At 40.2% G+C, this 26068-nt stretch overlaps 1 protein-coding gene across 2 annotated transcripts in view; it reads right to left on the bottom strand.

Annotated features, from left to right (window-relative positions):
* Window positions 1-26068, bottom strand: part of VPS8 (VPS8 subunit of CORVET complex) — a 272714-nt gene that overhangs the window by 183496 nt on the left and 63150 nt on the right. For both annotated transcript variants that reach the window (XM_049775814.1, XM_049775815.1), the window contains 6 exons: window positions 24523-24597; window positions 23601-23636; window positions 21569-21659; window positions 20830-20876; window positions 19691-19780; window positions 855-901 (listed from right to left, as the gene is read on the bottom strand). In XM_049775814.1, coding sequence (XP_049631771.1) covers window positions 855-901; window positions 19691-19780; window positions 20830-20876; window positions 21569-21659; window positions 23601-23636; window positions 24523-24597 — 386 coding nt within the window. The remainder of the gene's footprint in view (window positions 1-854; window positions 902-19690; window positions 19781-20829; window positions 20877-21568; window positions 21660-23600; window positions 23637-24522; window positions 24598-26068) is intronic.

The raw sequence follows: 26068 nt of genomic DNA, 5'->3' as shown, positions 1-26068 counted from the left end.
GTAATCTCTGTCAATTATGGTGACTTAATAACGAAAAATGAATAAGGTTGTATGTGCTAGTGGTTAAGAAGAAGGGCACAAAAGTTATGGTGCCTGTAGCATTTGAATCCCACCTTGTGCCCAAGTGTAAATGCACTTCATTCAGCAAGTTATTTAACCACTTTCTGCCTCTGGAATCACCTTTGTAAAAATAAAGATAATACAAATATTTATGCCTCATTGCTACACAAATGAGGTAAGTTGCTACAAAAATTAAACACACTGATAAAAGGGTCTTGGAATCTGCCATGCAGTTATAACAGTAACTATTATTGTAAGTGTGAATAAATTCAGACAGGTTGGCCAATTAATGTGATTACTATCTAAACAAACAAAGCCTACTTAAGAGTATATTTATACTGATGTACTCTAAACAGAAAGGTTCTTTCACTTAGATAAGTATTATACATGATTCTAGTCCCTTTTTATTTGGCAAGTATCAATTTGGGGAAAAAAGTTTATAGGTGAATGGGCTACAAACTGTTAAAGAATTAAATTCTTATAAATTAAAAATTATTATTATTATCCTTATTAGTTTTTAGGTCACACTGGTGATGCTCAGAACTTACTCCTGACTTTGCACTCAAGAATTATTCCTGGGGGTGTTCAGGGGACCTTATGGGAAGCTGGGGATTGAACCTGGGTCAGCTATGTGCAAGGCAAGCGCCCTATCCACTATACTATCTCTCCAGCCCTAAATTAAAAAAAAAATTTTAAAACTTATCCAAATTCACAGAAGTCATAGTGATAAATTCTTATATTAGCGAGGGTAATCTGGGTTCAAAATAATTGGATCTGACAATGTATATACTCACTTTCGCTGTAGCAGGAGGCAGTAATCTACTATGATGGGCACCATATCCTGTGGGCAAACCATAAAGCAAATATCAACAACACTTCTCTCCAACAACAGGGGAAAATGGTCTGCTTGAGTTACTGCTTGATTATTGAGAGATTAAATGAAAGTTTACCCCAGTACCCTTAGCTTAATACCCTTAATCTTTCCACACCTGCAGACCACAAACTGACAGCTCTAAGTGGGGGTGGGGAGAGACCAGTAGTTTTCAACTTTTACACCTGTGGACCATTACTAGTGACTGAAGAACAGGCTTTCGATAAGCAATGTGGCACTGTGCATCGAAAGTCTTAAAAATGTGAACAATTTTACCTAGAACCTTATCCTAAATACATTTTGGGAGAGGGGGCACCCGCCAGTGCTCGGGGCTTACTTCTGGTTCTACACCCAGGGATCATTACTATGGTGGAGCTTGGAAGATATGTGGTGCTCTCATATAAAGCAAGTAACTTAAGTCCCATAGTATCAAGTCCCTCTCCTAAATGTATTTAAGAAAAAATATTTTATTGCATTTAAATGCTCACTGCAGTTTGATACCAAAAGCAACAGGATTAAAAAACTAGAACTGAATATACAACAGGGAAAAACAGTCCATCAAAAGTGTTATTTAATCTATAAAGAGTGCACAGTGCTATAAGAAACATGAGGTGAAAGTATGTATTTATCTGACAACTTTGTAAAGAAAATTTGCAAAGAAGGAAAAAACTGAAGAAAACATGTCAAATTGATAACAGGCCACAGTTGGTTCTGCTGGGGGCCCGGTGGTTAAGGGTGACCATGTTTTGCCACAATCTTCCAAACCATTCATTTCAAGGTTGATTTAGCTTCTGGGTTTCATAATATTTTGATTGCTTTACATTCATCATGTATAGACTCCCATCATGCAAATGACAACCTATAATTTTGGACTTTTTTTTTTTTTCAAGAGAAACAGTTTACAGGAGAAGCAGTGGCTTATTAGGATTGGAAATTGCCAAGTAACCCAGCACCACATTTCAACAATCCACGTTTATTTCCTGCTGGCTGTAGAAAAAGGATTTCCTTTAAAAAGCTAAAAGGCCTAGGTTCTGGGCAGAAAAGAAAAATCCTATCAGGAGAGAAAAAGACACTGTGAAGTGGAGAATATGCCACCTAACATTTGTTTGACAAGATCGATAAACCTGACCCACATTCCACATTCCACAGCTGCCAACATGTAAACAATGGCCCAGTTTCACAATTAATCTCGGAGGAGATGCAAGTAAAGCCGCTAAAATTTATGGTAAATTGGGCTAAAACTCTGGGGCATCTTCAGAAACAGGGCAGGACAAATCCCAGCCCTGCTGAAATCCTGGCAATGCACCCACATCCCATAGGCTCCACCATGCAAATAGCCCAATTTCACTGCTTAGCAAATAATCTCTGCTTAGACACCAAACTGATGTGACAAAATGGTACACCAGTTTTCAAACTGAATGCTTCGGGGTCTTTCTCAGAATGGGGGTAGGCAACCTTCCTCCCCAAACCTTCAGCACTGCTAAAAGCCCAGCAGCCACATCCCAGAGCTGCCACCATGTAAACAATAGCTCAGCTTCGTAGATTCTGAAGAGATGTAAGGCAAGCTGCTAAAACTCAAAGATACACTGATCTTCAAGCTGAAAACTCTGGGGCTCTTGGGTGGGGGTGTGTGGATTGAGAAGCATTCATTCCAGTTCTACAGATCCTGGAGTTCCTAAAGCATTTAGCCACAGCAGTATGACATCTCCAAAGTCCACAAAACTGACAGTCCAGGAGGAGCACATAAAATTAGATTCAAAAGTAGCACAGATGTCAACTGATCTCAATAAGCAAAAACAGTAGCACTGAAGGCTCAACTAGCAACAAACAGCTCAGCAAACTCTCAGACAATTACTTTAATGACCTCATTGTGAGATACAATCTTCACAGATTTTCTTTTACTGAAGTATATTTTGATAATTCCATTAGCCATTTTATTGTAACAAGCAATATAAAATAAATTATTTTGTGCCTGCTAATAATGTTAGGTTAGGTGAGAAACGAGGAACGATGGTGGAGGGAAGTTCACACTGGTGGTGGGATTAGGGCTGGAACATTGAATGCCCAAAATAACTGTATTATAAATTTAGTAAACCAGTGTTTAAATACATAGTATACAAATAAAAGAAAAAACAGACAAACCCAAGGAATTATAATTATTATTTCAATACTTTTAACCAGTAATTCATTAACAAGATCAATATAATACAGTAACAAGAATCGGAAGAAGGGGGGCTGAAGAGATAGTACAGCAGTAGGGTGTTTGCCTGCATGTGGCTGACCCAGGACTGATGGTGGCTCTATTCCCAGCATCCCTTATGGTCCTCCGAGCCTGCCAGGAGCGATTTCTGAGCACAGAGCCAGGAGTAACACTGAGCACTGCTGGGTGTGACCCAAAAACCAAAAAAAAAAAAAAAAAAAAAAGAATCGGAAGAACTGACGACCCTAAAAAGATTATAGGGCCACCCTCACACTTCCATCTCCTTCCCTTAGTTATCAACACTTCTATGTTTAGAGTTATATCTTACCTTGAATTTCTTTTAAAAATGAGAACTAAAGGAGCCAGAGTGTTGGTGCAAGCCGTAGGGTATTTGCCTTTAACTTGCTAACCTAGGATGAACCGAGGTTCAAACTAACAGCGTCCAATATGGTCCCCCAAGCCAGGAGAAATTTCTGAGCACATAGCCAGGAGTAATCCTTGAGTGTTGCTGGGTGTGGCCAAAAAAAAAAAAAAAGACAGGGGCCGGAGAGATAGCATGGAGGTAAGGCGTTTGCCTTGCATGTACAAGGACTGTGGTTCAAATCCCGGCATCCCATATGGTCCCCGAAGCCTGCCAGGAGCGATTTCTGAGCGTAGAACCAGGAGGAACCCCTGAGTGCTGCTGGGTGTGTCCCCCCCCCCAAAAAAGAAGAATATGAGGCAGGGGTTGGGAATCCTGACTATAGGTATAGAAAAATGATGATAGAAAGGTTGCCTTCTCAGCCTGGACTCAGTTGGAGGTAAATGAGGACTCTCCACAAATCTATACTCAAGCTCTTACATGCAGGTGAATGTGAGAATTGTATTTACATTTTCTCCTTAGAAAGGGAACAATCAAAGCAACCACTGAAAATAGGATTCTTCTAGGGCATTTGACAAAAACAAATTCAGAATCTCTCTGAAAAGAATGCCAACCACAGAGCAACTAAGTTCAATTGATAAAGTCCTACTGGAGACATACTCAAAATGAAAAGTGGTGACAAAAAGTTAACACAGTGGCCTTGCACAAGGCCAACTATGCTTCTATCACTGGTGTCATATATGGTCTTGTGAACACCACCAGTAGTGATCCTTGAGCACAAACTCGGGAGTAAATCCTGCGTACTCCTGAATACGGTTCAGAAGAAAATAAATGTAAGCACCTTGGGAAATAATGCACCATAATAAGATAATGTTAGCTGAAAAGACTAATAGCAGGGAAAGAACCCTTTACCACCAAACTTCAAATGATATAATCATATTTATAAATTACTGAAATGTTTTTAATTGAAGGAGAAGATTTGGGCCACTCCCAGTTTACTCCTAGCTCTATGCTCAGGGATTACTCATGGTTGTGCTTGGGGAACAGTACTAGGATGGAATTAGCATCAGTTCCCTGCAAGGCAAGCAGCTTTAAGGCCTTGTACTGTCCCTTCAGGTACAATGATATTCTATCTCATAATTACAATTTTGTATATTTTCTTTTTCTCTTTTTTTGTAGGGAGAATGGGATTAAGGCCACACACAGGGGCTATTCCCGGCTCTTTGCTCAAGAGTGACCTCTGGTAGTGCCTGAAGGGACCATATGTGGTGCCTGGGTCTTAAAATGGTCAGCTACATGCAAGACACACACATTACCTTTTGCACTATCTCTCTGGCCTCTGCTTAAAATTATTAAAGGCACAAAATAAGGAATTGGCTGCCAAGCGTTGTACTCTTTTTATTTTTTAACCTTGTACTCTTGATATGATACTGGGATTAGTGTGAGCTAGAAACCACCAGATTTAGGTAAGTAGATAAATTATTGCTGAGAGAATCTGAAAAATCAAGACTGAGACAGAAGGCTTATACATTAGTTGAGGAAAGCTAAAGAGAATTGAAGTAGTAACATGAGGCATGTGAGACAGGAGGCAGAATTAACTATTAAGTAGAGCCACAGCATATGGTAACAGACTGACTGTGGGCTGGAGGGCACAGGGAACATACAGGTGTCAGGGATGGTTGAATGAATATATCACCAATATAAAGGAAGGAGGGTGGGGGAGGGGTGGTTCAGCTGAAAGGCACCAGTCTTGCAAACACGAGGCCAAGAGTTCAATTCTGGGTGCTGCCCAACGAGGCCAAGAGTTCGATTCTGGATGCTGCCCACATGCATCTAGCACAGTTCCTACTGGGGATCTGCTGCTACTGAGAATCCTATAAATCAGGGTGTGTCTTCCAGAGCACAATCTCAGTGAACACATGACCACTCCTACAAGCTCCCAGTGAGCACTATAGTCACAATGTGCTTAAATACCACAACTGAGTGTGATACTCAGTGGCAATAAGTATATGAGCAAAACAAAAGTGTGTGTGAAACCTCGTCAGCACCATCACTAAGCCCTGGACAGCAAGATGAGAAGGGAAGGGGGTTAATGATGAAGTGTGGAATGTGGAAGGGAGCAACCAGGTGGAGGTGGAGCTATGAGAATTCTGAGGAACAGAATTGGTGGGATATTCAATCAGGAGAAATTGGGCATAGAAACTGAAACCACTGTATCAGAATTAGAGATTTCTGAGACACAGTGGAAGAGCGTATGAATAAAACTGTTCAAAGACGATGGATAAAATCATGTTGGAATAGTGGGAATTGAGGTATGACTGAAAGGTGGAAACAAACCCAGCTCAGAAACGGTCAGAGGTTTGAAACTCACAAGAGCCCACAGTCATACATTTGCACAGGACAGAGAATTTCAAAAGGAAGGAAGATCCTCATTGTTCGCTAAAGCGAAGGAAGATATGATGTGAAAAACCTTTATTTCATTTTGCATTGAGGTCATCACTGGTGTCTTGGAAGAAATGTTTTGACTTACACTGATGGATGGCAAATACAATAATGGTAAGTTCCAGCCTGCAGACTACTGAGTAGTATAGTAGTATGTGCAGAGGGAGGGAATGAGGAACTACAAAGGGCGGCAGGAGGATAGAGGGCGGGAGAAAGATAAGAAAGCATGAGTGCATGCATAACTAGAATCTCTGAAGAAAAGTAAAATAGAATGAACAGTTCAAGGAAACACCTGGCTGGAGGGAGGTCAGGGAAGAAAGGGGAGAGGAAGGGACCACTAAGACAAAGACAGTGAGCAGTGATCACTTTGGACAAGAACTGGGTGCTCAAAGGAGGTAATGCATGATGCCCTTTCAGTAACAGTATTGCAAACCAGTGTCTAAAAGGGAAGAAAGACAAGTGCCTGACATAGAGGCAGGCTAGGGAGCAGGAGGGGAAACTGGTAATACTAGGAGAGGGAAGTAGACTGGTGAAAGGATGAAGTAGACACAGTAGGAATGATACTCAATCATGAACAGCTTTGTAACTCTGTATTTCATGGTGATTCAACATGTTTTTAAAAAAGAAAATATGTATAAGTCCTGGGGAGCTTGTTCAGAGGGTGAATACAGATTTTGTGGCGGCTCTGGGTTCAAACCAGGGCATCCTTTAGCCCCACAATACTTCCCGAAGCAACCCCTGCAATTCCCTCATTGCTCCCCAAAACACAAAAATGAAAGAAAAAAAGAAAACTTCCAAAAGTTGAAAAAAAATTAAGTCCATATCATGAAAGAATATGTCATACTCTGTGGAAGGGAGAATATGGGTTCCTAGAATAATTACACTGAGGTCCAATGAGCAAAGTTACTGCATTTCAAAAATCAATTTTTGGTGGGGGGAGTTATTGGGCAATGAAGAGAGGAAAGCAAACCTAAGTAGCCTCTCCCTAAAAAATTTTACCTTCACAGTATTCAAAGTCAAAAGATAACAGAACAAGACAACAAGGTTTGAAGGATAAAAGCCAGAAACCAACAATTTTATGATACAACTAAATAATATTATAATCACGAGTCTATAACAACAACAACAACAACAACAACAAAACTGCTTCAGCCACTAATTAACTAGAAAATCTGAAACAACACTGCTGAACATAACTAGAGAAATAAGCTGGAAAGAGAATCAGGGGTGAGATTCAGTGTTGAACAGAAACCCAAGCACACTGGAGGCCCTAATTTTAATTCCTGGTATCACAAAAATAAATAGATAAATAAGGACACAGAAGTAAACCTAAAATCGGTATGTATATAGCTGTGACAGAGAATACACCTCCTGCCAACAAAAGAGCTATATGAAGACAAAAATGCAAGGAAAGCACCACTGAGATACATAATACCAGGGTTAAGTCACTTACTTGCCTTGCACAAGATTAGCCCAAGTTTGATAGATAACAGTCTCCTGAACACCACCAGGAGTGGTCCCTAAATTGCAAAGGCTCCAAAGTTCTTTCCTTGGCTGGCTTCCCTATCCTTATCTCTATTCTGCCAATATCCCAGACTAGGGAGCATCCACCTTCAAGTAAACAGGACCCTGGAAGGAACAGTAGCTCTGGGAAGACACTGGTGAGAGATGTTGAGATAAAAGGCTGGTAGCTGGGACCGGAGAGGTAGTGCAAGCCATAAGGCATCTGCCTTGTACACGCTAGCCTAGGATGGACCACGGTTAGATCCCCCACATCCATATGGTCCCCCAAGCCAGGAGCGATTTCTGAGCGCATGGCCAGGAGTAACCCCTGAGAGCCACTGGGTGTGGCCGAAAGATTTAAAAAAAAAAAAAAAAAAAAGCTGGTAGCTGCTGGTTCTCAGGGTTGTGCTGTTGTTCCGTGTGTAAGGTCCCCTGCCCTCACTGTTCTGAACTCATTCACCTGAGGCTGGACTCTATACTAGGCATTCATTCGGTCAGGCTTTTCAAAGAAACCAGAACACTTTTTCCATTTTAAACCATACACCAAATATCCGCTAAAGCCAACTTAATTATTTTTTAAAATGTGTTTTACAAAGTTATCAATAGATGAATATTAGACCAATCCCACCACCAGTGTTGCCAGATTTCCTCCTGCCCCCACCTCAGCCTGCTGCTATCCTGTCAGGCACATTTTAAAGTTTGGTAGTTGTAGTTTGGTCTTGTGTTTTCAGTGTTGTTGACTCTGCGGTGTGGGTATAGCTATGTCACCCAACTTCCCAAAGGCCCCAATCCTGCTCCCCCATTACTTCCTTTCCTTCTCTTCTTACTTCCCCCCCTCATTTCTTCCTTCTCTGCCCTTCTCCCTATACTCTAAGGCAAAGTCACTCCCCCCCCCCTTTTTTTTTTGTTCCATACTCAATAGTGCTCATAACTGTGGGGCTCAGGGGACCATATGTGGTGCTAGGAACCGAACTTCTGCATGCAAGGCCAAGTGCTATATACACTAGACTACTGGTCCTGCCTAGAAGCCACAGTTTAAGGAGGCAAACTAGACTGACAAATAGATAGCCCTGGGTGGCCTACTTGGAGAAACCTGTAAAGGAGCCTGGTATTCAGTAGCACTCCATCTCCTGGCCACAAGGACTCAACACAGCACCTGGAATAGGAGTGAAGCAGCGGGCATTCCTAAGTGGCTCCTAAGTACACTTGTAAACAACCCCCTTGGACAGCTGGTCTCCTAGCCCAGATACTCCCCTACTTAACCTAGTTGCAAGGCTGCTATCACCAGACCCTAGAAGGAAAAGTGGGAAAAGACAGTTCCTTCTCCTAAAGCAGATCACATCCAGTTAGATCTAGTCTGGTCCAAGTGCTGAGATCAGCACAAACTTACAGCCCTTCTACACCAAAGCTGTCTCTATTGTGTGCTGCTGGTGGCTATTTTTAAAATATGCCTCCATATATTATTTAAATAGCTCGTGGTTTATTTTTTTATTGTACTGAGTGCTGCTTAGTATCTGTGTCTTTAACACAAGAACAATGATCAATATATGCTTTAAATGTGTAATTATTTTTTCAAGAAAAAGAAGGAAAGAAGAGAGAAAGGGGAAGTTTGATATATATTTTTTGTTATTGTTTTGCTTGGTTTTGGGACCCATCTGACAATGCCCAGGCTTACTCCTGACTCTGTCCTCAGGGATCACCCCTGATGTGGCTCAGGGGATGATGGGGATAGAACATGGGTCAACTCCATGCAAAGCAAGCATGGTGCCTTCTATACTATCACGCTGGCCCTGAATGTGTTAGATACTTTCAAGCAATGTGTTTCTCTTCTCTCAAAAGCTTACAGGATATCCCTAAGAAATGGCTGAAATTTTTCCCTAAATAAAAAGAAATTAGGGCCAGAACGACAGTACAGCAGGTAAGGTGCCTGCCTGCTGACCTGGGTTTGATCCAGTAACCCAGAGCATGATAGAAATGATCCCTGAACTAAGAGCCCCGAGTAACACCAAGAACCATCAGGTGTGACCCAGCCCTCCCTCAAAATAAAAAGATTTTTAAAAGATATAAAACAAAAAAAGTTATAAAGTGACAGTATTATAAAATGGTATCCAAATAAAAATAAAAATTGGGGGTATTTCTCTAATATATTAAATGAATACTCCTATTATTGGACAAAGGAGATTACTTCTCTTGTCAGTGATTCATATATATCTAAGACTTTTTTTAAAAAAGGTGACTATGGGATTAAAATTCTGAGCGCTCTCTCTCTCTCCCCTAATTTTAAAATTTTAAGCCTGTCAACTGTTAGACTGACTAGATCATTTTATTTCATTGTAACAATCACACCATCTGCCAACTGAAAATATAATCTCTGGCTTTCACCATTTCATTGTGTTGTTGTGAAGGGAGGGGAAAAAAAGAGATGGCATATGCCAATTCCTTTGCTTTTGGGGGAAAGAGTCTTATTTCTAATTTCTTCTCTTCTCTCTTCCCATCCGAGACGCTTTCCTCCCCTCCCTGTCCTTCCTAATCCAACAGCATTCTGGGGCATGGGGCCATTCCCACAGAATCCCTGGCCATGTAGGGCTGGCAGTGGGTGCTTGGGTGCCATTAAGGCAATTCCTGGCAATGCTAGTGGAGAGGGTAAGTGCCATATGGTGCTGGTGATCAAAGTTAGGGTCCTGCACATGCTAGACATATGTTCAACCACTTGAGTCATATTTCCAGCCTTCTGATTTATAGTCTCAAAGTCAATTGGGCAAGGAAAACCACAACAATTTCATTCATATGAAAATGATTCATAATTTTAACAAAGCATATGAATACATACACATATATACATATGTAAACAGGCACAAAAATAAGCACATAGAGTAGAAACACAAACCTTGCCTGGAACAATAATAATACAGTGTCACTCGCAGGAAACTTGCCCTGCATGAAGCCAACCCAGGTTCCATCCCTGGCACCACATTTGGTTCCCTGGAGGCAGTCAGGAGTAAGTCCTGAGCTCTGCTGGGTTGGCCCCAAAACAAAATCAAGGAAAAAAAAAAAGAAAAACACAGACCTACTTAGTACACATGAATACAAGGAGAGATCTGCTGAGTGTGCTCCATAAGCTCTCAGAGCCTAGCACTGGGATTCCAGTAACTCAAAGTTCAGGTAAAACTCTACAGATCTCACTGTATAACTGTGCTATGGATCTTTCCTCTTCAGCTCTGATGAGAAAATAATCTTCCAGGAAAGACCTGATTCCCAAGAAAGATCAGCCTAAATTGCCTCTGGGTATCAGCATTGTTTTCTCTTCCCAGATGATCTCAGAAAAATGTAAGCTAGATAAGCCTCATTCTGGGTTGAGCATTTAGTCACTGTCCTCTAAAGGCAGAAATAAGCCTACTTCTGTTAAAGAACAGTTGTCATAAAGTATCTGTTTCTGATGGAAATGTAAAAAGAAATGAGAATGCAGCTTGGCAATGATTAATGTAAGGTTTCATTTAAAAGTCTTTTCTTTTTTACTTTTGGGCTACACCTGGAGAAGCTCAAGAGTTACTCTTGGTTCTGAACTCAAGAATCACTGCTGGTAGTGCTCAGGGATCCAATATGGGATACTAGGGATGGAACACGGGTCGGCCATATGCAAAGCAAAAACACTACCTGTTGTATTATTACTCTAGCTCCTCATTTAAAATCTTTCATTTTTTAAATACTTTTGTTTTTATATTATTCCAATATCTGTTAAGGGTCAGACAGAAAGCTTAGGCTGAGTTCGTGCTTTGCAGTAGAAAGCCATCCACCCTCCAACACCACATCACTGGAAGCAACCCCCAACACTCTTTCCCACTCCCCCAGAAAACAATAATGTGGCACTGGCAAATAGGAGGCTTTGAAATTATTGGGGATGGTGCAGGGAAAACAGAAATTTTTTTCACTATTTGACTTTAGGGGTGGTAAAGATTTGGCCTGAGAAAAAGGTGGAAACTCATGATAATTGAGACAGTAAAATAACACTTTTAATCCTTCTTAATGTTTTACAAGTAAATTGTACTTAGTAAGTTCAGAATCTAGAAAAATAAATGTTACAACTATCAAAAGATCCAAAACTCACTTTCTGTAATTTAGACAGAACAAAATGCTGACCAATCTTTGAAGGGGAGAGGAAGTCCTCAAGGCATGACAGACCCATACTCCAAGTGAAGCACTCAGCCATAAGGAAGAATTTAGAGCAGTGGTTCTCAAATAGTGGGGTGTGTCCCCCCCCCGGGGGGGCGGGGGCGAGGCTCTGTAAAGGGGGGGGCGCGTTTGACCTTGGCAAACACTGTCATAATAAGCTAAGTGCCGTGTTTATGTCTCTGTATGTCTCTGGAGCTGAGAGTTGCTGTGTCCTGCTTCAAACCCCGCTTCGAAAAGCTATGCATTACAAAACGTGCTCATTGTAGCCATTAATCCAGACATCACTTCTGATTAAAAAATCAGCTCAAATTATTTTATATATTTTTGTTTTGCAGGTTAAAGATTTTTTTAATAAAGATACTATTTACAGTCATATGGGGGTGCTCGAAAAATGTTTTCTTCTTCCTAGGGGGGCATGACAGAAAATCCCCCGATTTTATGTAAATATGTACCTAAAATATTATTGTCAACAATATGTAAGCCACTATGATCAAAATAAAAATTAAATTAAAAAAAAAAAAGAAAAGAATTGAGAAGCACTGATCCTAGAGTCAGAGTGGAGGCAGCAGGCGTGAGTGCCATCTACTGGTCCAACAGAAACTCTCAGCATTTTGATTGAGGTAGAAACCAGTCCTAAAAGGAATCTCAACTAGGGATTAGAAGTAACCAATAGCCTATGAAAGTTTCTGGATAGCCAGAGATAGCACATTGGTAGGGCATTTGCCCTAGACGAAGAAGGACAGTGGTTTGAATACTGGCATCTCATACGGTCCCCTGAGCTTGCCAGGAGCGATTTCTGAACGTAGAGCCAGGAGTAACCCCTGAGCCCTGCTGGGTTAAACAAAACAAAACAAAAAAAAATAAGTTTCTAGATAGTGATATAGAAATCTCATCTCTCCCAATCCATCAGAAAATGTGTTCTGAACTCTCCGGCCCTGTCAGTCAGCCTCCTTGCTTTTCATTATGTTCAACAATTGGGAGCTGCCTGAGTCCAAGAACTGTAACCTCCAAAGCAACAGGTTGGCCTTTACGTTATTTTGAAGTGAGCTACACCTTCTGATTTCCACCCCCCCCCCCCATCCCAGATTCCCCTCTGCTGCTCTATAGTAAGTGGCTGTGCTTTGTCTTATGAATCCAGGTGGGCATTTGACTTTCCCCTCAGATGAAAAGAGCTCCATTTTGTTTTGTTTAATCCATTGTTTGGAAATCTACCACCACTACCATCCTAACTGTGGGACATAGCATGGTAACTTTCATCTCTCTGGGGCTCAGATCACTACTGGCTCATACTGAATTTCTCATAATGATTAGATGGTCCTATTTGCCATTTGAATTTGACAATCCATTCTTACCTCTCTATCTCTCTATATAATTAATGTAAAAAAAATTCTGGTGAGAGTGCTAAGATATAACTCTTCTTAAGCTTCCCAAGAATATTTATCTAATTACAAATCTTTATCTAATTACTGGCTTATCTCAACACTGTGATGAAGAAAAACAGAGGCAAACACCTTTTAAAAATTGAGATATGGGGGCCGGAGATATAGCACAGCAGTGTTTGCCCTGCAAGCAGCCCATGCAGGACCTAACGTGGTCGGTTCAAATCCCGGTGTCCCATATGGTCCCCCGTGCCTGCCAGGAGCTATTTCTGAGCAGATAGCCAGGAATAACCGCTGAGCACAGCCGGGTGTGGCCCCCCCCCAAAAAAAAAAACTTTTGAGATATGTCATCATAGGCAATGCAAAAGTATACTCACATTCCTTTCAGAAAAAAAAGTCAGTTTATACGTTTAACATGATTGTCTTCAAGTGAACTCATGCCAAGTGTCCACAAACATATTAAGGGCATCCGCAGATAAGCTCGATGAGTTCACTGCACTTTAAAGTGACTTTTCACTTTGAGTGAATCTATTTACCATACAATTAAATATTTTATTTATTTTTGGTTTAGGCAAAACACCCAGCAGTGCTCAGGGCTTATTGCCAGCCCCAGGTTCACTCCTGGTGGTCCTCAGGGGATCACACATGGTGCTGGGGATCTAACTCAGGTCAACTGCAAACATGGCAATTATTGTACTATGGCTTCTGCACCAATGTTTTAAGTTAAACATTTACAATGCCAGTTTTTTTTTTGTATCAACTATGTATTTATCTCACTTATCCTCATATGCGGAATATGACCTTTTCCAGAAAAAAATTGTTCTCCCATGTGAAATTAATTGTGCTTCTTCTTAAGCACACATATTTAAATTAAAAAAAAAAGCTTATTTGAAAACTGAAGCTACATTACTAACAGTGGCTTTGATTCAAGCAGTAACCTGGGTTACATTTCTACTGGTTCTTGAGATGGGATCAGTCATAATGCTGCTCTATGTCACAATTCTAGGTTTCAGGTTTTTTTTTGTTTTGTTTTGTTTTGTTTTTGTTTTTGTTTGTTTTTTTGGGGGGCCACACCCGGCGTTGCTCAGGGGTTACTCCTGGCTGTCTGCTCAGAAATAGCTCCTGGAAGGCACGGGGGACCATATGGGACACCGGGATTCAAACCAACCACCTTTGGTCCTGGATTGGCTGCTTGCAAGGCAAACACCGCTGTGCTATCTCTCCGGGCCCAGGTTTTTTTTTTTTAATGTTTATCTGGAACTTTCCACTTTCAAAACCATTTTTTCTCTGTTTTCAAAAGAAAAGCAAAACAAGAGTTCTATACTAGAGCTCAGAAATTCAACTGTCCATCTAAAGCAGGGGTCTCAAACTTGCAGCCCACAGGCCGCAAATGGCGTTCCGTACAACATTTTGTGGCCCTGCACTAGAGGAATCTTTTTTGTTTTGTTTTGATTTAGTTGTTTGGGTCACACCCCCCAATGTTCAAGGCTTACTACTGATTTTGCACTCAAGGATCAGCCCAACTTTGCCTCCTGACGCCCCCAGGTAAATTGAATTTGAGACCCCTGATCTAAAGAAATCCAAATGCTAGATTCTAGCCTCAACTTTGCAGTTTACCATCTATGACCTAGAATATGTCATTTAATGTGCTTCAGTTTCATTATAAATAGGAATAATATCTGCAACTATCTTGTAGAACTATAAGAATTAAATGAACTACTACAAGTAAAAGAGTTATAACTGTGTTTGCATTATTATACAGTAAGCATTATAGTTTAGTATCAATCAAAAATTGATTTTGACCACCTACTATTATCACTCTTCTCGCCCACCTTTTCCCTGCACTTGTTCTAAAAGTGAAATAAAATGAGTATCATAATAATTTTTTGCATAGTATTTAGCTTACACTCTATTCTTGGTGAATCTCTGTCAAATCCCATTTTGGAATTTGGGTAGCCACACTGCTCTTCCTGACACCCTTATGGGATAGTGATGTCTGCCCAAGGATCTTCAGTTACCTGCCTCTCTGCTTTGCTTACATCTGGTCTGAGTTTTGTTTCCTTTCTCTTTGAAATGTTTGTGACTAGTATGTCAAAGTTTAGGAACTTCCTGTTCTTTATGAACCCTTTTATTTTTCTGAGTATATAACCATGAGGTGTCCCCCCCAAAAAACACATAAACACACACAATGCTTATACTCTAAAATTCAAGCAGTCAGGCAGTGTGTATATTTTTAATCATTATTATGGTCTCTTTTTTAGGGAGAGGAATCTTTCAAGTGCTGCTTGGGGAGGTCCAGGGTCTGCTCAGTTCAGGGCTAGAAGCTCTGGATATGGAGTTCCTTGGCTCCTGTGCTTCTCAGGATAACCAAGGCCACCCCAGCATGCTCTGGGGCCTCCAGGGCTATACCAGCATGCTGGGGATGGAGACATGTGCTACCAAATTCAAATTTGAACCATCATGTGAGACTGCGAGGCTATCACCCCAGATCTCATTACCACAGTTTTTAAAATAAAACAAACTATTTTTCTCTCAAAAGTCTATCCCTTCTCTTGGTGCGGAGAGATAGCACAGTGGGTAGGACACTTGCATGCATACAGCCAATCCAAGTTTGATCCCTGTCACCCTATATGGTTTCCTGAGCACTGCCAGGTGTAATTCCTGAGTATAGAGCCAGGAGTAAGCCTTGAATAACATTGAGTGTGGCCCTCAACCAAAATTGTTTTAAAGTCTATCCCTTCACCTTCCTTACATATTAGCAAAAAATGAATAAAAACAGGCTAGAGAGATGGAACAAGGGAATGAACACAGGGTGCTGAAATAAACAGTACAGTGGGTAGGGTGTTTGCATTGTATAAGGCCAATTCAAATTTGATTCCTGGAATTCTATATGGTTTCCTGAGCACCACCAAGAGTGATTCCTGAGTAGAGATCCAGAAGTAATCTTTGAGCATCACTGGATGTGGCCAACCTCCTCCACAAATAGGGCTGAGCACATGCTCTGCATGCAGAATGCTGTCTTCTATCCCTGGTATGTAGGGTCTCCTAAGAACCTCAGAAGTAATCCTTGAGCACAAATCTGAGGATAGTTGCTAAGTAAAACAGGTATGGCCCAAAAGCCAAACAATAATTAAATAAATAAATAAATATAAAATACTGATTTTTCATTACTGGGTCCTTTAAACTACTGAGTACCTTGATGAGACTAGATCATTAATAAACCAGATTTTTTTTCAGATTTTCTTTTTATTTTTTAAATTAACTTGTTTATTTAGGTTTTGGGGCAACACTCGGTGACACTCAGGAGTTACTCCTATCTCTGCACTCAAAAATAGCTTGTGGCAGGCTTGGGGGGCCCATGTGGGATGCTGAGAATTGAACCTGGGTCTGTCTCAGATTGGCTGCATGCAAGGCAAATGCCCTACCAACTGTGCCATTGCACCAGCCCCAGAATTTCTTTTTAGAAGAATAAGACTTCCAACAGATTACCTAGAATGTTAAAGAAGCCATCACTACTACAGTTTCATCAATTTTGCATTAAAATTCATCATTTAAGGGCCCCTTCATGCTGAGATTCTTTCATATTTCTCCATGAGAACATCACTGGAAATCGAGCTCCCATACGACCCAGCTATACCACTCCTAGGACTATACCCTAGGAACACAAAAAATACAATACAAAAATCCCTTCCTTACGCCTATATTCATTGCAGCACTATTTACCATAGCAAGAAACTGGAAACAGCCAAGATACCCTTCAACAGATGAATGGCTAAAGAAACTATGGTACATATACACAATGGAATATAATGCAGCTGTCAGGAGAGATGAAGTCTTGAAATTTTCCTATACATGGATGTACATGGAATCTATTATGCTGAGTGAAATAAGTCAGAGAGAGAGAGAGACAGACGCAGAATGGTCTCACTCATCTATGGGTTTTAAGAAAAATGAAAGACATTCTTGCAATAACAACGTTCAGACATGAAAGGAAAAGAGCTGGAAGTAACAGCTCACCTCATGAAGCTCACCACAAACAGGGATGAGTTTAGTTAGAGAAATAACTATGTTTTGAACTATTCTAATAATGAGAATGTATGAGGGAAATAGAAAGCCTGTCTAGAGTACAGGTGGGGGTTAGGTGGGGAGGAGGGAGATTTGGGACATTGGTGATGGGAATGCTGCACTGGTGATGGGTGGTGTTCTTTACATAACTGAAACCCAAACACAATCATGTATGTAATAAAGTCGTTTAAATGAAATAAATAATAAAAAATAGAACAAATAAATAAAACTGAGTTAAAAAGAAAAAAAATTAGGTTAATACTAATATCCCCTGCTTGGTGCTTTCTATCTTATACATAACACACACACACACACACACACACACACACACACACACACACACACACACACACCTCATTATTTCTATATTACATAAAACATACACACCTCATTAACCTTTTATATTATATACAACATACATCCCTCATTAGTTTTTATATGATACACAACACACCCCCTCATTAGTTTCTATAGCTGAAACATACACTATACCCTCATTATCTTCTTTGAGTATCCTCTACTGGGTGATTCTTTTCAATAAAGTACACCTTCCAATGGTCAGAGTTCTCTCCTAAATGTCATTCTTTTGGTAATAACTAAATGTCTCATCAAAGTTGGTAACCTTTTGGCAATGCATAGAGTCTTGCTAAAATATTATGCTTTCTTCTCTCTATATAAACTGCACTGACTCTATTCCTGCCTTCTGGTTTCCTCCTAAGTCATCTCTTCTTATGTGCAGGGGAGGAGACACTCTTCATAGTGCTAGATGAGGTAGACAGCCTGAAGTGTTGCAGAGTAGTGTACCAGGGCACAAGGAGCAGACACATGGAGTGCCAGGAATAGAATCGAGGCTTCACATGTGCAAGGTATGTTTCTACCACTAGAGCCACACCCCTGGTCCCTAGGTGATCTGTTTATCATTTTACCTAGGCTTTTTTTCTTCTTTAATAATAATTTTGTTTTGTTTTGTTTTTGGGTCACACCCAGCAGCTCTCAGGGGTTACTCCTGGCTCCACACTCAGAAATCGCTCCTAGCAGGCTTGGGGGACCATATGGGATGCCGGGATTCGAACCATCGACCTTCTGCACGCAAGGCAAATGCCTTACCTCCATGCTATCTCTCCAGCCCCTAATAAATTTAAGAGCCTCCTGCCAAGGAGTAATAGAAATGACTCCACTAAAAATACATAAATACATGATGTAGCATTCAAGTGTCTAGTTCAGGAAACCAAGTCCTCCACTGACCCAATGAACAGCTAATTGCCTTGTCTAGCTCCTCCTGTTCTAAAACTGAGTCTTACAGAATACTATAAAGGATGCCATCTGTGCCTGCATTTCATGACTTCCAAGCCCCAAGACTTCTAAATATGTTTATGAATGTTCTCCAGATTAGTTTCTTTTTTAGACTGATGGGTTTGAAATAGTCAGGGCAGTGTATATCCTCTCACTTTCACTAAGGCACCTAGCACCCACGAGGCCACCATATGTCCATCTGGGCCCAATCCTGCCCACGGCCCATTTCTGAATTGCTAACAACAAAGAACAGCTTTTACTTTTTTTTTTTAAAGAGTTGTTTAAAAACAACAACAAAACACATGACAGAGACCATATGTTTTCACCCTCAAAGCATTTGACCATTTGACTCTTCTTATGAAGGTGTTTGTTGACCTTTACTAGACTCTTAAGAGGAGGTAGGGGGGTGGGACAGGGATCTAAGAATAGGGGATGGGGGGGGGCAGAGTAATAGCACAGTGGTAGGGTGTTTACCTTCTATGTGGCAAACCTGAAACAAACCTAGGTTTGATTCCCAACATCCCATATGGCCCACTGACCCTGCCAAAAAATGATTTCAAAGCGAGAGCCAAGAGTAACCCCTGAGCACTGCTGAGTGTGGTCTCAAACCCCAAACAAACCCCCTTGTGAAATCCTATTTAATCAACAACCATCCCTCCTCAGAAAAAAAGAATAGGGGATGGAGAGCAAAACAAAAGGAATCAGATTTCCTGACAAACAATACATCTCACTTAATGAACACTGCTTGGGTCCTTCAGTCTCTCCTTGACTTTCATTTTCATGAATCCAAGAGTAACTAAAGGATTTTTATTAGCATATTTGGAGGGGGGTGGTGATATCTGTTCCTAGAGAAGGAGAGTAGTTGGTCTATTCTTGAGGCACAATTGCTCCTTGGGGAACTAACTTTATAGCTTGGAACTACATCTCTTCCCTCACTGGCCTGGGTAGTATACCATTAAGTTAAGCAGGGACTGTGGCTTCACGGTCTGTCCTTCCATTCCATCAGCATGGAGGGAGCACAAACACTTGGTGATACTCTTCTCCTGTGGTCCCATGTGGCTGTGCAACAGCTACATCTAAGTTTTATCATTTCGAGTAGCCCGCAAATCCTGACAGAGCTCAGAAACCAAAAGCCATGTTATGTACATAGTAATGCCAGAACTGCCATTTGTTTTAATTTAACCATAGTTAAGTGTGAGCATCAGTGGATGGTACATGTGATAGCATCAACATGTTAACTAAAACCTGGTTCTCTTTTAACTAAGGCACGATTCTTAAGTAACATAAACCGGATGCATCTGACCCATTAGTTGTGATGCCTCTTTGAAACACCTGTAAAGGCATACCTGGAAATGCTGCTCCATGACTTGGATTTTCCCCTGGTCAGGGCACTTTTTCAGAGCTCGGTCTGCATAATGAAATAAGATTTCTACCATCTGTAAGAAAAATAGCCCAGTATATAAATAAAAATAAATCTCTAACATGTTTTAATATTTAATATTTGCAACCATTCTAAGTAATACAGAATCAGACTTCATTTCTTTAAGATATAATAATGAAAAATTGTGGTGGCTTCATTTCCCAATTTTTAAAGCCTCAACATAATTTCTTGCAGCCCCTGGGACAGTACTAATATGCTAATCTTTTCTCATAAATAGCTCCAGGCTCTAGACCTCAGTAGTATCTATATTGCTCAGCAAATGAAAAATAGAAGTTAAGCTTTTCAGTAATCCTCCACTGCAGGCCTTCCCTAAAGAACACAATCAATTCTTTTTTAGCAGATAATAAGAAAATCATTCATGAGTCTAAGAAGTCATCAAGTTCCATTCTTTTTACTCATATTTTCTGAATGTTTATACCAATTTGGAATATAACTTTCACCAATGCATTTGCACAGTACAAGGGGAAGAATGACAACTATGAATGAATTTAATCAATCAAGAACTAGGAAAAAAAAGCCAATAATAAATATCAGTATTAAGCATTAATAATAATAGTAAAACCAAGTCAGGAGTGATTTCTGACTACATAGCCAGGAGTAATCCCTGAGCATCACCGGAAATGGCCTAAATAAATAAATAAATAAATAAATAAATAAATAAATAATAAAACCAGTCCTCTGGTACCTCAGGCAATACTTTCATATGCAGCATTTCTCGTAATTACTAATCAGTTCATTTAAAATGAGCAAATGTAAAATTCCTAAAGATGATAATTAGGTTCAGAAGTCAACCAGACCTCCAGGATTCCACCAACTTCTTTCTGTGTTTTTGGGCCCTTTTAGTACTTTTTCATCTTTATAAGAGAGTAAGTGGGGGGGGGAGTTGTTAAGGAATTTATAAAGCATTCAAGATGACACCAGAGAACTATAATATGACTCATTCTTTTAATACACGTTCCTCTTGACTGCAGCCATTTAGCTAAGGTAGGAGCAGAAAGCAAAGTGGTGCCACACTTTAGCAAAAATCCCTCTGAGAAGACTCACCCGATCAGCAACCACAGCCCTTCGTTTGCTAGCATCCCCAGATAATCCTGCAGAGACAAAATCCAGCACAAAATCAAAGTCAAACTTATGCCAGCCACAGTGAAACCATTCTGGTCTTCTATTCATTATCTGTATGAAGAGAATTGTATCTAGAGTAATCCTGAGGGGTCAAAATGTGAGGCATGAGGCCAAAGCCATAGTATATTAGGTAGGGCATTTGCTTTGCACAAAGGCAACCTGGGTTCCATCCCTAGCACCACATAAGATTCTTCGAGCCCTGCCAGGACTAGACCCTAAGTGCAGAGCTAGGAGTAATCCTAGAGCACCACCAAGTGTGGCCCCAACCAACAACAAAAAATTTTGAGGCACTGTACCACTTAGATAATCTAATCACCTTCCCCATCTGTTGGATCAGACAGCATGTCAATGTACTTCCTTTTGTTTTAATAGTAAATTTTCTTTTTTGAAATGAGAGAATTTAAAAAGTAATTAGAAGTAGTTAGAAAAATTAATATTAATTAATTAAAAAGTAATTAGAAATCTTTACCCTGTATTTGTCTGTTACCTTCTTCACTAAAATCTATATAACATCTTGTTTAAAAAATACTTAAAATCAAACCTAAAAATGTATTATGAGTAAGATTAACATTAGTCATTCCTTCTACTCAAAAATAAAAACAACAACAACAAAATATTCCACAAATACTATGTCAATTATACTAATATTCTATTAACTTACCCACTACTGCTTTTGCTTTTCCTTCATGGAAAGACCATGCAAGAGCCAAGGCTTCTGTGAAACAATCTTGTTTCAGGAGATGATCCACTCTCTGAAATAAATCAACAAATGGGAGAAGCAAGACATTTTGGTTTGACAAATCACCTGTCAAAATTCCTACTCTGTTTAATACCTTCCAGAAATTGCTGCTTAGTAGCTAAAATTATTCTGATAATGATGGGAATATCTTGTTTCTATGGGAGGCATCATCTCTCCAAAAAGTGTTCAAGATTTCGAGGACAATCCTGTGATTCTGGGCCAACTGGGCAAGTGGTTCAGTGCAAGTGCCCAAAGATGCATTGCTGGTCTTCAAAATCTCTGAAGTATCAAAGTATCAGGAGTGTTGGGGGTGGGGGGGAGGCTTCCAGGGATACACCCCATGATGCCTGGGGGAACCATGTGGTGCCAGTGATCAAACCACGGTCAGCCACATGCAAGTGCCTTAACCCTGAAATTATCTCTTCAGTCCTCTCCCTCTAACCCAATACTTTTTTAGTAAAGAAAAAAATGATTTCTTAAGCACTGAATAATAGAGTGGCTGTAATGTCTATTTTAGGCAGACACAAAGCTTAACTCTAAAGAGAGGAAAGAGAAAAACAGAGCTGAGCAGAAGAGGCCAGTCATACTCTGGGAATAAACCCTATGCTTGAGAGATGATAATACTGACTACAGTATAAATATTTCAAAAATTCCCCTGGAGGCCTGGGGATGTGGCTCAGAGGCCAAAACATCCTATGCATGTGTTACATCTCAGGTGTTGTCCCCAGCACCACAAATGAACGGATGAATGAATGAATGAATAAAGTTCCTTTGAACTGGTCATGGTACCATGTCTTGGCCAATAAGTGGCAGTATTGCTGATATGTGTGGGATATCACTTTAAAAGGCAGCCCTTTGGGGGCCGGAGAGATAGCATGGAAGTAAGGCATTTACCTTTCATGCAGAAGGTCATCGGTTCGAATCCCGGCATCCCATATGGTCCCCCGTGCCTGCCAGGAGTGATTTCTGAGCATGGAGCCAAGAAAAACCCCTGAGCACTGCCGGGTGTGACCCAAAAATCACACACACACACACACACACACACACACACACACACGCAGGCAGCCTGGGTGTGACCCAAAAACCACACACACACACACACACACACACACACACACGCACGCACGCACGCACGCACGCACGCACGCACGCACAGGCAGCCCTTTGGTCTTTAGCAACAAACTGGCCACTATGGGATAAGGGGGAGACAAGTCAGGAAAAAGACCACTGTGACAATGACAGGGAAAGTAATCACTCAAGTTGAGTACTGGGTACTATAAGAAGGAAAAGTGACATGTATGATACCCTAGCAGCAACCATATTGCAAATGACAGTGCCTAATAGGAAAAAGTGCCTACCATTGGCTGGAGTACAGGATGAAAATTGGGGGCACTAATGGAGGGAAGTAGACACTGGTGAAGGGATTTTTTTGGTGTTGGAGCATATTTTGCCTAAAACCCAACCATGAGTAACTTTGTGATTCACAATGATTACATAAGAAAATATTTCAAAACATAAAAAAGGCAGCCCTCCTCTTTTCTACTTCCTGAAATGTGAATTTAATGGGTAGAGTCTCAGAAACGCATTGGATCAAAAAGACTTAAACACTGGACTTCCCAGATAACACAGAGGAGCAGACCAGCTCCTCTTATACTAAAGACCCCTGCACTGCAGTACTTTCATGCCATGAACTGCCTCCCTTTGGACTGCTTTTACATAAGGCAGAAATCTTGCTTAACTGCTATTATTTCAAGTTCTGAGATATAGAGCCAAAACGAATTCTAATTTATACAGTCAGCTTTATCAAATCAAATACCCATGGGTTACAGTGGTATTGATGTACACTTCTGAAATTAAAATTACTAGTCCCAATCATTTTTTCTGCAGAGTCAAAAATAATGTTAAGATGTTATCGATCCAATAGCACCAATGTACAACATTACTTAGGACTCACCTCTCTCCAGCTCCTCAGCATCATCACATACACAGACTAGAAAACAAAGAACGAAATTAAAACCAGCTAGCTGACTGTTTGCAACACTCATGCCCAGACCCATTTTCTGTATCTCTTTAAATAAACAGCTCATAATAAAAAAGCATTTACTAGAGGTCTTCTTAGGCCCCGCATTTAAATAGAAAATGCTTCACGATCAGTAAGACTACAGTCCAAGAAGGGGTTTATTCCACAGACAAGATGCAAGGAAAAGTACCCCTCTGTACTGACTCAAGGCTACTTTAAACACTAATATGAAATAAAAAAAATTTTTTTAAATAACTCAAGAATAAATCAATGTACTAGCATTTCTGATTCCACTGTTCTCTTTGAGGTCAAATGCTTCAGTGCATTTTATAAATCCTAAACTGATCAAAGCTAAAGGTCATCTTATTACAAGACAAATATACCAAGTTAGGTCTCTTCCTGGTCATAAAAACATAAATGTGAAGAAACAATATGAAAGTATTTCCATAAATCAAGAAAATAAGCATTCTCTTAGAATCCAGATGGAAGTAGAATAAAGTCTGTGTACAGAAATATATATATTATGAATTAGCTGAAAACCTGACTCTCTAATCCATACACATTTTTTTTTTTTGGTTTTTGGGTTACATCCAGCAGTGTTCAGGGGTTACTCCTGGCTCTGTGCTCAGAAGTCACTCCAGGCAGGCTCAGAAGGACCATATGGGATGCAGGGATTTGAACCACCGTCCTTCTGCATGAAAGGCAAACGCCCTACCGCTGTGCTATCTTTCTGGCCCCTAATTCATACACATTTTAGAGCATACCTGGTAAGTGTAAAAACTTTTATCTCAGCAGTAAACCCTCCACCCCTCTCCTGTCATGAACAAATGTCAAGTCACAGAGTGAAAGGGCTTACTTTTGTCCCCAAATAAAAGATCTGGCCACCATAGCTACTGATGGATTGATAACAAGCCTTCTCTCCAACCAAAGCCTAAAACAACAACAACAAACAACAAAGTTAAAAATCATATGCATTAAAAATCTCACTATGTTTTAAAGCAAACCAATGACATAGAACTTTTTTTGGTCAGTATAGCTTCATCTAAAAAGTGGGCTGGAGGAGAATGAGATGTGACTGTGTTTCATGAACAGTTCATCAATGGACAAAGACAAAGCATAAAATTTAATCCTCTTCTTCCATATGTTCTTTTAGTTTTATAAGAATAATGTGGAAAAGAGAAACATGCCAACTTCTAAATCTAAAGGAAAACTTCCAAGTTGATTGACAGGGAGAATAGGGCTGATTGCATTAGGCTATTTGTATATTTTAGGAGGCCAGGGTCAATCCCTGGCATTGCATGGACCCCACGCACTACTGTGAATAATCCCAAAGCACAGAACAGGGGGGTATAGTTCCTGAGCACTAACAGGTGTGGCCCTAACCCCCCCCCAAAAAAAGACAAAATGTTTCTGTGAAAAAAAAGTCAACCTAAAATATTAGCAGAAACAAGAGAAAACAGCATCATATAAGGGAGTCAGCGCTGAAAGCAAAACAAATAAAAGCAACTGGTTTGATAAAGTCTACAAATGTTGACTCTGTTGCTTACTGAATCTGAGCTAAACAAGTTTCAAATTTCATATTAAGTTTGCCCATCTTAGAAAAAAAGATACAAGTTTTCTGTATAGTTTGAACATGTAAAATTACAAATTCCCAAATATATCCATGGTCAAACAATAGAATTTTTTTACTTTGCTTTCTGAAAATTTCAAAATATATTCAAATGTATTGAGATGAGCTAACTAAAGGTATTGATGAACTCATATATCAGTCAGCCACATCAATTATTATTACCTCACAATCTTTTTTTTACCAACTTTATTACATACAAGATTGTATTTGGGTTTCAATCATGTAAAGAACACCACCCATCACCAGTGCAACATTCCCATCACCAATGTCCCAAATCTCCCTCCTCCCCACCCAACCCCCGCCTGTACTCTAGACAGGCTTTCTATTTCCCTTGTACATTCTCATTATTAGGATAGTTCAAAACGTAGTTATTTCTCTAACTAAACTCACCCCTGTTTGCGGTGAGCTTCATGAGGTGAGCTGTTACTTCCAGCTCTTTTCTCTTTTGTGTCTGAAAATTATTATTGCAAGAATGTCTTTCATTTTTCTTAAAACCCATAGATGAGTGAGACCATTCTGCATCTTTCTCTCTCTCTCTGACTTATTTCACTCAGCATAATAGATTCCATGTACATCCATGTATAGGAAAATTTCATGACTTCATCTCTCCTGACAGCTGCATAATATTCCATTGTGTATATGTACTACCGTTTCTTTAGCCATTCATCTGTTGAAGGGTATCTTGGCTGTTTCCAGAGTCTTGCTATTATAAATAGTGCTGCGATGAATATAGGTGTAAGGAAGGGATTTTTGTATTGTATTTTTGTGTTCC

The sequence above is a fragment of the Suncus etruscus genome, chromosome 6, assembly GCF_024139225.1.
Source record: "Suncus etruscus isolate mSunEtr1 chromosome 6, mSunEtr1.pri.cur, whole genome shotgun sequence".
NCBI classification, from domain to species: Eukaryota; Metazoa; Chordata; class Mammalia; order Eulipotyphla; family Soricidae; genus Suncus; species Suncus etruscus.
The sequence above is the reverse complement of the archived record's forward strand: the minus strand, read 5'-3'. Positions and strand labels throughout refer to the sequence as shown.